The sequence below is a fragment of the Orycteropus afer genome, unplaced genomic scaffold, assembly GCF_000298275.1.
Source record: "Orycteropus afer afer isolate SDZICR_OR568_19922 unplaced genomic scaffold, OryAfe1.0 scaffold00127, whole genome shotgun sequence".
NCBI classification, from domain to species: domain Eukaryota; kingdom Metazoa; phylum Chordata; class Mammalia; order Tubulidentata; family Orycteropodidae; genus Orycteropus; species Orycteropus afer.
In genome coordinates this window covers 1,909,697-1,924,969 of record NW_006921714.1, presented here as the reverse complement: position 1 = coordinate 1,924,969, position 15,273 = coordinate 1,909,697, and the positions used below count along the sequence as shown (strand labels likewise).

The window sequence follows — 15,273 nt, the reverse complement described above, 5'->3', positions numbered from 1 at the left end:
TAACCTAACCAGACTATTCATAAAGTTGCGCGGTAATGTATCAAACAGTGTTTCTTTGCTATTCATAAGGGTTTCCCTGGCCAATTCTTTGAGCAGTGGACAGCCTCCTCCTTCTTCCTAGTCTGTCTCAGTCTGTAAGCTGGGCTGATACCTGTGCACCATGTGCATCCCATTGGGTTTGAAACACCACAGTGGCTCAGCCTCAAAACTCACACCAACACGTCACCACGGTAGGACAAACCGACATACAAGTTTGTCTCCCTGTTGGAAACCTCTGTCAATATACTGTCAATAAACCTCTGTCAATATACTGTAAATATCCACCACAAGTAGATAAAATTTTAACTACTGATTCAGTTTCTCTAATGGTTATAGTTTGAGACTGCAATAAATGTCACAAAACAGAATGTGTATGGATTATTAAGTGGAAAACTAATTTGCTCTGTAAACTCTCACCCAGATCACAATTCAAAAAAAACAAGCAATGAAATATGATACATGTCTCAGGAAAAAAAAACACACAACTTTATCTCATGATTTTGTGAGTCAGGAATTCAGACAGGGTTCCACTGATGGTTCTTCTGACCCATGAGGCATCTACTTAAGTCATTCATTAGAATTCAATTGGTGAATAACCTGGTCTAGAGGATCCAAGATGCTTCACTTACGTGTCTGGCTCCTTGGTGCAGACAGTGGGAAAGGTAGGCCCAGCTGAGACTGTCCATTAAAGTATCTGCATGTGTCTTTGCCAACAGAGAGATCTCAGGGCCTCCATAGTGTTCCAAGGACAGCAATGGGAAAGAGTCAGCTTCTTAAGGTGTGGGACCAGAAACTGGCCCAAAATCACTTCTATTGCATTCCATTAGTCAAAGCAGTCACAGTGTCCACATAGATTCAGGATATAGAACAAAGCTTCCATCCCCCAATGGGAAGAGTAACGTAGTTTTATAGCCATCCACCACAAGTAGATAAAATTTTAAGTACTGATTCAGTTTCTCTAATGCTTATAGTTTGTTTTAAATTTTCTATTTTTTCTTAAGTTTTTTTGAAATGGTTCACTTTATCTAAGTTTTCATATTTATTGGCATTAACTTTCTTATAGGTGCTTTAAAAAATTCTAGTTCATTTGGGATTACACTCCCTTTTCCATTTCTAAAGGAGTCCTGCTGGCACAGTGGTTAAGTGCTCAGCTGCTAAATGAAAGGTCAGTGGTTTGAACCCATCAGCTGCAGAGCAATATGTTGCAGTCTACCAAATCCATAAGGATTACTGCCTTGGAAACCATCATGGGCAGTTCTCCTCTGTCCTGTGTGGTCGCTATGACTCAGAATCATCTCCATGGCAACCCTAACCTTTTTTTCATCAATGTTGCCTTTGGTTTATGAAATCATCTTTACAGAGAGCCAGCTTGTTGTGTTTTTAAAATCTTCTGTAGTTTGTTAATTTCTGTGGCCATCTTTAACACTGTCCTTCGGCTTTCTCTTAAGTTGGATGTTGAACATATTTATTTCCAGCTTTTTTTCTCCCAAATATAAGCATTTTAAGGCTATAAATATATAAGTCCTACTTAGGCTGTATCCCATAGTATTGACATGAATTTTTTTCCATTCAGTCCTAAACATTTAATATTTTTCAATATGATTTCTTCTTAGATCCTATGTTATTAGAAGTGAACTTTTTCAAAACCAAGAAGTACTTTTGAAGTTGTGTCTTTGGAATTATTTTCTATCCATTGCATTGTTGTCAGATAACATGGATTTGTTGAGATTTACTTTATGATCTAACAGGTGGTCAATCTTAATTAATACTCGGTGCAATGTTCTACATACATCCATGAAACCAAACTTGTTAATTGAGTGGTTCAAACCTATTGGCTGCTTGATTTCTCCATCACAGGGAGAAGTGTGTTAAAATCTCTGTGGTAATGGATTGGTTATTCTTCTGGTTGTCAATGCTTGCCTTATACATTTTTATGCTGTTTGTATCAGATCTTGTGTTTGCAAGTTGGTATATATAATTTCATTGGCATGTTGCTTGGCAGTTGTATTTAACAATATTGTTTCTACCAAAAGTAGGCAAACCCTCCTCAAAAGGTAGAGACCGTGATTTCCAACACAGAACTCTGAATATTGTGGGCATCAAACCTAAGAACAAATAATCTCTAACTCTCTTTCCTTTAGTCAGCTGGCTCCCCAGTAGGAAACAAATAATAAAAGTACAATCTGAATTCCTTCCTGGTTATAGGAGGCAGCATGAATGGGACGGCTGGGTAGTTACTTGCAAGGCTGAGTTAAAGGGATTAACCCTGTGTGAACAGCTGCATCCAGACCCTGAACTCCCTTCCAGAACCCATCAAAGAGGAAGTGCCTGCTAAGACTTAGCCAACCATTGGGTCGTCACTCTCCTCTGGGATCTAGGGAGGCAACAAAGACAAACATGTCTCTGAGTAACTTTGACCTTGAGTTGGAATCAGACAGTCTTGAGACCAGGAATGTTGTATCACATCTTCCTGTTGAAGGTCCAGACTTGGAAGAGTGAAGGTGAGATGTGACCAGATGTCTTCACTTCTTATGAGGTTGGAACAATTTCAACCAGGTCCAGTCATACTAAGACAGGGACTCCTGGCTGGGGTCTCGGAGCATTTCAAGAACTAGTCTGACACTGACAGAATCACAGGGCTCCCAGAAGAGAAGCAGCAGGAAGAGCCAGATAGTGGGATGTTAACAGAGAGTGAAGAGAGGGCCTAACCATTGACCTCTTTTGCATTTGTTCAAGTGCTCCTATTAAGGAGACTGACCTTCTGACAGTAATGGGACCTCCATCATTCTCCAGAGGATAAGAAGCCTTCAAGTGCCCAAAGATGCTGCAGATGCCTCCCGTGCAGTATGCCAAGAGGGTGCAGCAAGAGAAGCTCTCAGGCCTGGCCTGTTTGAGAGCCCAATAAGCCTTGCCCATGAGTTCTAAGGGGCAGGTGCCCGAAGACAGGACACTGGCAACTGCTATTATGATTTCCAAAGAGATGAGAAGTCAATGCTCAAACACAATGTTTGTGTGCTCTTAAAGAACGGAAATGGTGACTCCCAAAAACCAACATGAGTCAGATCAAACCAATGTCAAACTAGCCTCATTTCCTTCTGTGGTACCAGAGTTTATATTGTATGAAAAGAGAAGACCATGTGTTTAAGCACCTTCCTTGAGCTCGCCACTGTACTAGAGGGTTTCCATCACCTTAATTTATTCTTGGGAGCTCTGGTGGCATAGTGTCTAAGGCATTTTTGACTGCCAAACAGAAAGCTGGTGGTTCAAATCTACCATCCACTCCTCAGAAGAAAGGTTGGGCAATCTACTTCTGTAGTGATACCACCTCGGAAACCCAAGGAGGGGTCGCTATGAGTCAGATCTGACTCCACAGCCGTGAGTTTGTTTTTTGTTTTTTGTAATTTATTCTTACAACCACCTTGTCAGGGCAGTGCTTTCCTATTTCACAGATGAGGAAGACACTCAAGCATCATTTGCCAAAAGTCATACCACTTGAGAAGCCAGGATTTGAACTCAGGTCTGTTTGAATACAGAACCTGGGTAAATTTTACTACGATTGTTGGTTCCGATAACAAGTGTTTAAAAAAAGGAGGCACGGTGGATCTTGTTGGTTCTTCTCAATGAGTGATCTTATGGTTAATTAGGCCAGATGGGAGAGAGGCACAAATGCCAACCTAAAGGCGACTTAAAGAGGGGTGTGGGAAAGCGTTGTCATATATGCATCCAGAGCCTGCCTGTGGACATAGATAGCATCAGGTGTCCAATGTTAGCTCCACTGAGCTGAACTGAAACCAGTGGGTAGAAACTAAGTGGAAGTACATTTCAACTTATGAAGAATGTTCTTACCATTAGAAATGTTCAAAATGGTACGAGCCAAATGGGCTTTCTTAACTAAATTATGCCATACTGTCACGATACAAAAAAATAATAATAACAACACTGCCGTCTAGTCAATTCAGCCTCATAGCAACCCTGTAGGACAAAATAGAACTGCCCCACAAGGTTTATTATGGAAGCAGACTGTCCCATCTTTCTCCTGTGGAGCAACTGGTGGGTCCAAACCACAGGTCTTTGTTTAGCAACTGAGCACTTTTGTCACTGAGACATAGCTACTTATTAATACAGCCAGCTTCTAAAAACTACATTCACAAATGTAAGTACATGGAGAAATGCACACAGTATAAAAAATGATGGGAGGGGGGAAGTGTGGCATATGTAATTCCATTTGTATGACATGTCCAGAATAAGCAAATCCATAGACAGAGAGTAGATTAATGGTTATCAGGGGCTGGAGGGAGGGGGGAATGGGGAGTGACTGCTAATGGGTACTGGGTTACATTTTGGGGTGTTGAAAATGTTCTGGAATTAGATAGTGGCAATGTGTGAATTACTAAAAGACACTGAATTGTATACTGCAAAATGCTGAATTTTATGGTATTTGAATTATATCTCAAGAAAAGAGTTAAAGGAGTAAAAAGATTATGTGTGTGTATATACATACACACATGCACATATTGCAGCTCTGGTGGTTCAGTGCCTAAGGCATCTGACTGCTAACCAGAAAGTTGGCGGTTAGCAGCCACTCCATGGAAGGAAGACTGGGTGATCTACTTCAGTAAAGATTTACCACCTCAGAAACCCAATGGGGGTTGCTATGAGTCAGAATTGACTCGATGGCAGTGAATTTGGTTTTGGTATAATAAATATTACACTGAATAAAAAATTACACATAAATATCTTAATTTTACAAACAATATCTCTGTATCCACATGATCCGAAAAATTCTAGAATGTTAATTATCATTCATAGGTAGTGGGGTCATTCAATGTCACAAATTTTATACACTCTAACAGCATTTCTTTTAGAATGAGAAAAACATTTGTATAAAAATGGGAACAGACTGCTTGTTAAGACACCCGACTTCTCGTTGTTGGAAACAGTCCAGAAAGCTCGAGAACCATCAGATATGGATACTTGGACTGGGAGGGAGTTTGACCCATAACACGTGATATCTTTTAACCTACCTTTTCAACTAAGATATTATTTTATAATTACTTTTTTTATTTTCAGTTTTTAAAAAAGGTGTTTCTAATCTATAATCTCAAATCTTGATTCTGATTTCAGTCTGTTTGCTATAAATGCAGTAACTTAAAAAAAAAAAAAAAAGTTACAACTTGAAGGCCATAGGAAGACTCAGGCAAAGAAAATGAAGAGTAAACCATATGCTTGCAGTGGGCCAGCATGGAGAGATCTGTTGTAACAAAATAGTCAAGAAATTATCTTGCTACAGGAGACCCTGAATTTCTCCCTTATATTTGTAAAAGTGAAAAAAAAAATTTTAAATCTGACATTTGAAATACCATCTGAACGTGTAAATACATATTCATTCCAAAAGGCTGCAGAAACACAGGCAGACCAGAAATCATTCTTATAAACGAAACTACCACTTTTTTTTTTTTTTTTTAACCTCAATTCAGAGATTGTCATCCAAGTGGGAAAGCTGGCCAGCTCATCAGGGTCTCTCAACCAGCCTGAGCCACAGGGCTGGAGAGGGAGGAAACACTCACTCCTCCCACTCCTTGGCAGAGGGTCGGGGGCAGTGGGAGAAAAGCACCAGGCTATAAAAAAAATGAGCTAGATTTCCTTCTAAGGCGTCCTGAGTCACCGGGTGCAGCAGCCCCGGGTGCCCGGGGAACTTTAGTTCAAATCGGAAACGTGCGTGTGTGCTTTTTTTTCCTGAAGCAGAACTGCTGACAAACCAGATGACCTTGTCACTTGGACTCAATCTCTCCCAGGCTCTGGGGTGGCTTCCTATGTCTGTTCTGGGATGAGGGTGGAAGTCACTTAATCATCAGTTTCTCTGACTGTCCCCCCCACCCCATTCCAGGCTGACATCACAAGTCTCCACAGCAGCTTAGCCTCCAGGCCACGCCCTGCACAGGGCTGCTGTCATAGTCCACCTTCACTTGTCATCTTAGAGCTCACAGCACCCTTCCGCTGTTTGAAGCCTCCCACTCTTTAGGCTGCAATTTTCGTCCATTTCAACACCAAGTGACGTCACGCCAGCTTGGTCGGAATTCTGGAAAACCAGAGATAGGAGGTTATTTCATCTTCGTTTACCAAGGAGGAAACTGAGGCCCGGAGATGGTAAGGAACCTACCCAAGGCTACAGAGGCAGAATCAAAACTGGAAGCTAGGCCTCAAGTCTGAGGACTCTTCTCTCTTGGCGGTGCCTGTCTCTGCATTCTGTACTCCCAGCTCCTGTATACAGTAAGAGCTACTTAAACGCTGCCTGGAGATGTATCCCTAGGCCTCTGGTCACAGCAGGCACTTACCCTGTGGTCGCTCTCCTTTTCAGATTCTGTGCAGAATGGCAAAGGACACGGGCAAGGCAGTCTGGACAAGATCCTTCCGGAAGCAGGTGATGGTGAGCAAGCAGCCTCTCATCTAGGAACCGAGTCTGGTACAGGCTTCAACCCCGAGACCTGAATGGATGTTGTCTCCCACCCCGTTTTCCTCAGCTGACCCGCTCTTGACATGGCAAAGGGATGCTGTCACGCAATTTAAAATTCCCATCTTATTTTAAAAGTGTATTTATTTACACAGTTTCTAAAGAGACTGAAGTCAAAGGGAAATGAATCCTTTTATGGTGTAAACGTACTGCATAGGGCAAGCATGGATACATTGATGGGCCACGTGACTGGGTTAAAATGTCAGTTATTTACACTCCTCTCCGCTGACAGCTCTGGCTACTGTGGATGTGCTGTGGTCTTTCTGGGTGTTCTCCCACCTCCACACGACCGTCCAGGTGCAACTATGTTGGAGGACGTGAGGGATTGAGAGCCACGCAAGCTAAAAACCTACACAGTTCGCGGTTAGAGATGAAAGGCTGCAGAAATGTTTATTGAATACAGTGCCAGGTTTATAAATAAAACTTATTTACAGTTTCCAGAGAGTTGGTCCCCCATCAGAGAGGTGGTTGAATCTCCAAGCAGTTCATGTCAGAATTCACAAAAACGTTCAAGTACATCTTGTCAAATAGCCATGGTGAAGGGTTAACAAAAGAACTGCCGCCAACTTTGCTACAGAAGTCTCTTGTGAACATTGTCAGAGTTGGAGAAAGAACACACACTCCACCCGTGCCGCTACCTTCTTACTCCAAGGGAGACAGACAGACAGACAGCAAAGATCCTTTGTCTCCTACAGGACAATGTCAAGGGATGGAAAATAGAAACTGCCAGCTGAAGGAAGAGAGTGATACACATCAGTGGAACCTAGTTGCTGCCAAAAGGGTCAATGTACTTAGGATATACAATAAATAATTCAAATATTGAAAGTAATCGAATGAACAAAGAGCGGTTGTGACCGTTACTTCCATTCTGTGCTTAGGATGACGTTCTGGCTGCTGAGGGGCAGATACGCTCCCCCCGCCGACGGTGAAGGGGCAGCATGAGGCCAGCTGGACAGCCGTCCGTCCCGATGTCGGTACAGCTAGACATGCGTTTATAAAGAGAATATAAAAATATGTACAAGAGCTCATTTTCAGTGTGTTTTTAAGTCGCCAAAAGACACCACTTACAAGTGTGCAAAAATCCGTTTGTCAAAAAAAAACAAAAACCAGAAAAGCCTTCCTTGGCAACAGGGCTTCGAAAGCCCATCTGAAATGTCAAGATACATTTGCCTTACTCAACCTACCCCAAACAGATGGAGAACGAAACCAGGAAAGAGTTTGCCAAGCACTCAGAGGGTGGTTTTTTTTTTCTTTTTTTTTTTCAATGGCAAGTCTCAGGCTATAGCAGGATGCCAGTTACACTAGTCACTTTATATATATAAATACATGTATATATTTATAGAATAGGAGCAAGAGTTTACAGAATTATTAACCAGTATGACAAGCACTGCCCCCATACCCAGCTATTTCCTCTCAAAAACCAATGCAGACTCAAACCCCCAAGCCCTGGGCCACCTGTCCACATAAAAGCCAAGGGAAATGGCCACCAGCGAGTCTGCCTCACCTCTGCAAACTGGAACTCAGAGTTCCCTGGGGAAAGGTTTCTGGTTCCCAAACAGGATCCTGGCCATATAAGAATCTGGTTTCAAAAGTAGTCCTTAGGATAGGCTGTTGGACAATAAAATTGAATCCTCAGCTTCTAGAAAAAGACTTGGTGAGAGTTTTTAAAACAAATCTGTCCTCCTCCTTTAAAATTGCTGGGAGGTCACTCATCACAAGCCAACACCTTGATTCTGCATCATCAGCCCACTTATGGCAAACATCTAGGCTATGACCTCAAAGGCCTCCTGCAGACATCCTGGGAGTCCTCGGTCCTGGTGTGTCACCTCAAGACCACCACCAAAGTATTCTTGGGTGTTCCTTCAGATCCAGGTAAGTATGAAGGCCAACCCTTAACTCCCAACCTGGCCCCCTGACAACTGCCCAGCCACAGAAGCAGATGGGCCGTGTGCCCTCTCCACTGCTCGGACCCACCCCTCTGGCAGGAAATCTGACAAGCTGTGAAATGCCAGAAAGACAGGGAGCAGGAGAGGGAGAAGCTGGGGGGGAGGGATGCCATTGCTAGATAATCAGTCCTAAATGCACCCAGCTGGCTGTCAAGAGCGCCCCACTGCCTCCAAGCAGCCTGCCACTGTTCCCTGGCAAATTAAAACCACCTACACAGACAAGCACAACCCAAATCTCCTTGCTAATAAGGTACAACCAGTTAACACTCAGAAAAATGTACAGCCGTTCTCCATTTCGAAAAATGCAACGTCTTTAACTTGGATGTTCTCCACAGGCCAATCCCACTGCCAAACCAGTAGCAGCATCTCTTCGTTTGGGCGACAGGCTTATAATCCGACACAAAACTCACTCTGGGCTGGAGTTCTCTCTCAAGCTGAGGCTAGCACTAGTTCTACTTGAGGGACAAAAAGCAAAGTCAAGTCAACTTAGAAAAAACAAACTCACCACCATCAAGCCAATTTTGACTCTTGGCGACACTACAGGGCAGAGTAGAATGGGCCCAGAGGGTTTCCAAGGCTGTCAATCTTTTTGGAAGCAGACTGCCTCATCTTTCTCCCATAGAGTAGCTGGTGGGTTCAAACTGCTGACCTTTTGGTTAATAAACCAAGTGCTTTAAACACTATACCACCAGAGCTCCGTGAACTTAGAAAATGTAAAAGGTTAAGGGACATATAATGAACTTAAAAATCATGAATCAAAAGGGATGAAAGGACTGGGGACGGGCTTAGGAAAATGACTACAGCCTCAACCCCACACAGTGAGGACTGAATTACAGACACACTAAATCATGTCTCTTGCACAGATGGTCTCAAGTAGTTACACCAAAAAGATACCAGCAGTATGACCGAGAACTCCTAAAAATACATGCTTGAGAGGAAGTGCTATCTTCCTAAGAGCTGACTGCCTCAATAGGTCATTAAAGTTAACGTAACTCACCCCCCCGCCCACCCCGTGAAAATTCAACTAGACCTACAGGTCGGCATCTGCTTGGCTTTAGGTCTTAGGCTCTGAAGTTGGTTACTCTTGGGGGATGGGAGCCCAGTGCTGGGCTGTGGCAATTAACTGTATGCAGGCCTCCCCTACAATTGCCTTGTTCCCATTTAGATCTCAGCTTTACAAAGCATTTAACACCACTTTAAGTTAATGGTCTTTTATTGGAAAAAAAAAAAAAAAAAACTAGCATGTACAACTTGGAATGGACGTAAATTGTCATTTCTTGAACAGCAATGTTGATGGTTGTGCTGAAGTCCACAGCCACAGCCTACTCTGCCAGCTCCAAGTCACGGTTCAGAAGGTTTTTAAAACAGAGAGTCCACAGATGCTCCCTTGGTAAAGGTTTCTTTTCTTAAAAATGTGTGTGGATGGTGACAGCCTGACACCCATGTCACTCAAACACAACGCAGCCTTTAAACCAGCCTACGCAGACAGGCATGCTACGAGGGCGTGTCACCATCCCCACGGGTCAGAGCACACGGGCACACGAGAGGACCATCCTACCAGTGGGGCGATGTCTCAACAGGCTATCCCTGACCCATTTCTCTGCACATCAACCTGAAGTGAACCGATTTCAAATGTGTTTCTTTTCGGTAAACCAGCTATGACAACTGATACTAACAAATTGAACTAGAACCCATCTGAACAGGTTTTGAATTTGTATTTTCATTTTTCGTTTTTAATACAAATGCCTGACTGTGCTGAACCGTCAAGCTGCATGCATGAAAAACTGGCCAGCCCAAACGGTGTTATTAATCATTAGCAAATGGAACTTGAAGGAGTCCACTAAGTGCTTCCTTATCATTAAGGTAGTAAAGTATTTATACTGTAAAACTGATGTGTAGCTTGATCTTTAAGGGGACAGGACCACCAACCAATACATGCAGATTTTTTGTGTGTGTGTGTGGACAGAGGGGATTCTGACATTCAGTTTTGCTATACAGAAACAGAATGAATAAATGAACTTTTTTTTTTTTTTTTTTGCAAGAGGTAAGTAAAAGATTCAATTTGATTCTTCTAGAGGGGGGGAAAAAAGGAGTTGAAAGTAGGTCTTCATTTTGCAGTCATCATCTGTACGAATTCTGAAAAGACAAATAATTAGAACTTGTGGTTATCTTCCAAAGCAGCATTATAGAACAAAACATCTGTGCTCTGTGTCAAATAAAACAGTGAACATCTAGTGACTCGGTTCACGTGTCTCTAGAGGCTAAAGGTCAGTCTACATATAAACTCAACAAAGTCAGTGTTTTACCTTCATAGTTGACTTGTCCATCACCATCGATGTCTGCTTCTCTGATCATTTCATCTACTTCTTCATCTGTAAGTTTTTCTCCTAAGTTTGTCATGACATGACGTAGTTCTGCGGCACTGATATACCCATTGCCATCCTGTGAACAATCGGTGATCCCTCGGTTACTGACAGAGGTTCAGGTGGGCGAGTAGGTCTCATACTCACTGTGCCCACTCAGGGAACTGCCAACCCTGCTCTCGCCCAGCTCTCTGACCTTCAGTTCCCACCTCTACCTACCAAGTGCGTGTAAGCGGCTAACACAGAAAACACAGGGGCTATTCAAAAACCAACAGGAGTAGGAACCATTGAGACACGTGGTTCCAAATTTCTCTACTGAAAAAGTTACTGACATTAAGTCGGGCTACTTGAAAGCGAGCCTTCAAGGCTCAGGCAGTTACGCCAAGTGTTCTGCCCATCACAGGTTGCTACAGCACTTAGAACTGATAGCCAAAAATGCCATACTCATACGTAGACGCAGGATTACCTTGTCAAAGACTCGGAATGCCTCGCGGATTTCTTCTTCACTGTCTGTGTCTTTCATTTTTCTAGCCATCATGGTCAAAAACTCCGGGAAGTCAATGGTGCCATTACCTCAAATTAAAAAAACAGAAAGCTCGTGTGAGATAACACTCCAGGAACGCTACTCTGAGTAAGAATTGCACAACCACTGTGTGGGGTAGGAAGCACTTCCTCGGACAGACTGGCTCATTATTTCAGTAAGCTGAACTGTGTGAAATCTCCATTTTTGTAGGTCCAAAATGTTCAATATTCACAGGCCATTTCACAGGCTTCACCCTGAAAACCAGTCAGTGCCCACGGAAGCACTGAAGCACAGGAAACGGTGCCCCTGGACCTGTGGCCACTGCAGTGGGCTGGACCGTCCAAGAGAAAAGCAGCTCCCAGCCTCACAGGCCGGACACCTCCCCAAGCGGGGAAGCACCAGCAACCACCTTCCCCTAAACGAGGGCGCTCCCTCCGGCCTTACTCTGCCCTGGCGGCTGGTGCGGCTAACGGCCTAGGGCGGCCTACAAGTGGGCTACAAACTTACAAAAACTGCTTCGGGAGAGCACAGGACAATGAAAGGGGACGCCGACGCTGCTGCACCATGGCCACAGTCTTAGAAACTTCTCCAGGGGGCGTTTCTCAGCCCCATTACGGCTCATCACCTTTCTCCCCCACCGTCATTCCTTTATTCCCCATTAAAGCCACGCCTTTTCGCAGCTTAGACCACTAGTATTTAGAAAAGCATGTGGAAGGCAACAAACAGCTCCTGGTCTACACAACCAAGAAGTCAGAGGAACACCCTCAAGATAAGCCATGAAATTAACAGTACAGCCTGAAATACATGGAAATAAAATCAGAAGAAAACAAAGCCTTAGGCTAAGTCACTCATTTTCACCACTACCTTAAAATCGGAACTGAGAGGCCCCTCAAGTCCTGTGGCCTCCCAAACGCTAAAGCATTGTTAATACACACATAAGACAAAGTAAACTTCCTGACGTGTTATCTTGAGAAGCTGTCCTTCAGTACTACCCAGCTACTCAGCACAAATACTGGATTCTGTAGCCAGCACAACTCAACCACTCTCCACACATCACTCTGCACAACTGGGGGACCACCATACACCTCTCCAGTCACCAGGTTTACAGGTAACAGCAGGGGGCCAGCCCACCTTCCCAGATCACAGAGCAGCTTTGCAGTCAAGCTAGAGATGAGAGTCTCCTCTTCCCAAATAGTTAAGAACGGAAATCTTGACAAGAAGTTCAAATGGGCTGAAACTGCTGAAAAAGAGCTTAGCCAAAGCCCTTTGGTTTCTGAATGTATGACCAGGCAAACGTTATTTCTACTAAATCATCTGTTTTTAAACAGCTACTATCAGGTCAGTTATCTACAAAGTCCAGTCTAGATCTAAAACACCTAAGTTTTTTAGCTTCTCTTTTAAAATTATGCCCTACCATGTTACATGCTCACAACAGTATTCCCACACATGATTTACACACAGCCATCTTGGGGAAACCAATTGTTTCCTGAAGGAAGTGAGCACAAGGTCCGCTCTCCACTGTTCGAGTTTAGAGGAATGGGCGGCCGACGGCTACGGGGGTGGTCGCTGCAAGCTCACTCTGGCTCCGCACGCCTTCCACAGCCTCCCCATCTGTTCGGTTCTAGGTCTACTCTCTTCAGGCATCACAGGTCCCACTCCAAGCCTTGCAGGAGCCTCAAACCACTCCAGCCACGCACCTACACTCACGCCGTACTCAGCTGTACATGAACCACTAAGAGCGCTCTTCACCCACTTTACTTGAGGTTGTGCCTCCTCTTGAGACAACAAGCTTTTGAAAAGAGCAAATCCATGACTACTTATTTTTACTTTCCCATAGGCCTCAGTGTAGGCTCATGGGCCAGTTGATGAAGACTGAGCTGTAAGTCAAGGCCAAGTAGAAAAGAACAACACAGTGATCCGATTCAGCAAATGTTCCAGACAGTGAGCTGGGTGATGGGCAGCCCCATAATCTCTATTAATTGTCAACAGTCTGTAAGAAAGGACCTTCGCAACTTTGTTTTGCTCTGGGGACCTGAAAGGCAATAATCCCATACACGTCTGAACTTGAATTACACAACACAGGTTCATCATTACAAAGCCTTACCATCAGCGTCCACTTCGTTGATCATATCCTGTAATTCTGCTTCTGTTGGGTTCTGACCCAGTGACCTCATGACAGTTCCAAGTTCCTTTGTTGTGATGGTGCCATCGCCATCTTTATCGAATAGGGAGAAAGCTTCCTTGAATTCTGAAAACAAAAGTTCACCCTTTAGAATCAATGTCTTCACACGACACCCCAACACACACTTCCCTGTGGCTTGCCAAAGCAAGCCATCCATGTTGGGCAAGTTATCTGAAACTGCTTCGCTAAAATAAGGACTACAGGAGTCTCGTCAGACTGGTCTTTGTGAGACAGTCCATAAAGCAAACATCGTTCCTGATGACCAATTCCATAAAACCACTATCTTCTCCCATTTGTAAAGAAGGCTAAGCTTAAACATGCTTAAACCACTCCTAGGTCCATTCGCTCACGTGAAGATTGGCCCTTGTGTTCCGTGAAGTTCCTTCCTTGCCTGGTAAATGTCTACAGCCACAGGCACTACTTATTTCCTGGCAACATGCAAAGCTTGCTCAAAATGGGCATTCCCAGGTAACCCACGTGTTCTCACAAGTGTTCAGAATATCTGAGAAGCATTTCTGGTTTTATAAAGAGAAACTTTCTCAAAGCAAGTCCTCCAGGGAATACTAAATGCTAAAATCAAAACTAATGGAACTCCCTTCCCAGTTTATGACAACAGTCCTAACACTCCTCCCACCCCCCCATTTCCCTAACGCTAGGACAGGAAGCTAAGTTCTCGAGGTGGAAGACTAAAAGACCCGCAGTGCAAGAATGTTCGGATAAACTTTCAGGTGTAAAGGCACAGTGCATTTCAGTGTTGTCATGAATGGGTCCGCGGTCCACTTCCTTCCATCTTATTCTCTCCAAAACATTGGCAAGCAAGAGTTAACTCTTGACTTGAGTATTTCTCACTGTTCTCATTTGAATAAATTTTGAGAAACCTACTCAGACTGGGGTGGGGGCCAGGAAGGAGTCACTAAAACTAAGTTGGCAGCTACTTCTGACCTTCCAGGGACTTCCTGGGGTCGTCCACTTACCAGCTATCTGCTCTTCGGTCAGCTGATCAGCCTACATGGAGAAAGGAAAGATTGTGATTCAGTCCCGACAGCAGGGGAAGCATGTCGTTTACCCAATTACACTTTCAATGTTGTGCGCTTTCAAAATCAACTTTTTCTTTTTAAATCAATCTTTGAGAATCTTATTTTTGTCACTTAGTGAAGGCAGTTAGAATAAAGAGGACTCTTTACTTCAAAATCAAAAAACAGCAAGGCAGTAACAGCCATGTGCTGCTGCAGGATTTCTTTGCTGGGCCTGCCCTGAGCGCAACGAGGTCTAACTAGGGAGGGTCAGTTCATAATTTGAAAAATGGCACCTCTAGTGGCAAAAGGCCCCCATGGAACTGGCTGCAGTGGCAGGCTCTGAGAAAGAGCGCCACCTACTGCACCAGCAACGCCGCCGCAGTCCCCACTTGCATGCAAGAAGTGACCCAGCCCAACAGCGGCGCCTCCGCAGCCAGCCCCCAGGATGGCATCCAGGGTCAGGCTTTTTAGCACACCTTGTGCACGGCTGCGGATGCTCCAGATCTGCCAACTGCCATTATGTAATGGCACTGGGCGGATTAACAGGCTTTTGGTTCCATTTTATGAGATACAATTAAGAGAAAAAAGCAAACATACAGCAATGGGTTACCTCACCAACTTCAGTTCCCATGGAATAAATGCTTTCCAATCATTTAAATTAGGCAGTTATTTGTTAAAAGCCTACTACCGCTG

The 15,273-nt window shown here is 44.0% G+C and overlaps 1 protein-coding gene across 1 annotated transcript; it reads right to left on the bottom strand.

The window, feature by feature from the left end:
* Positions 1 to 10,603: 10,603 nt before the first annotated feature.
* CALM1 (calmodulin 1) lies at positions 10,604 to 14,575 on the bottom strand. The gene is given in 5 exon segments (XM_007944488.2): positions 10,604 to 10,632; positions 10,803 to 10,938; positions 11,326 to 11,432; positions 13,487 to 13,630; positions 14,539 to 14,575. Coding segments are annotated over 5 exon segments (453 nt in total).
* Positions 14,576 to 15,273: the final 698 nt, after the last annotated feature.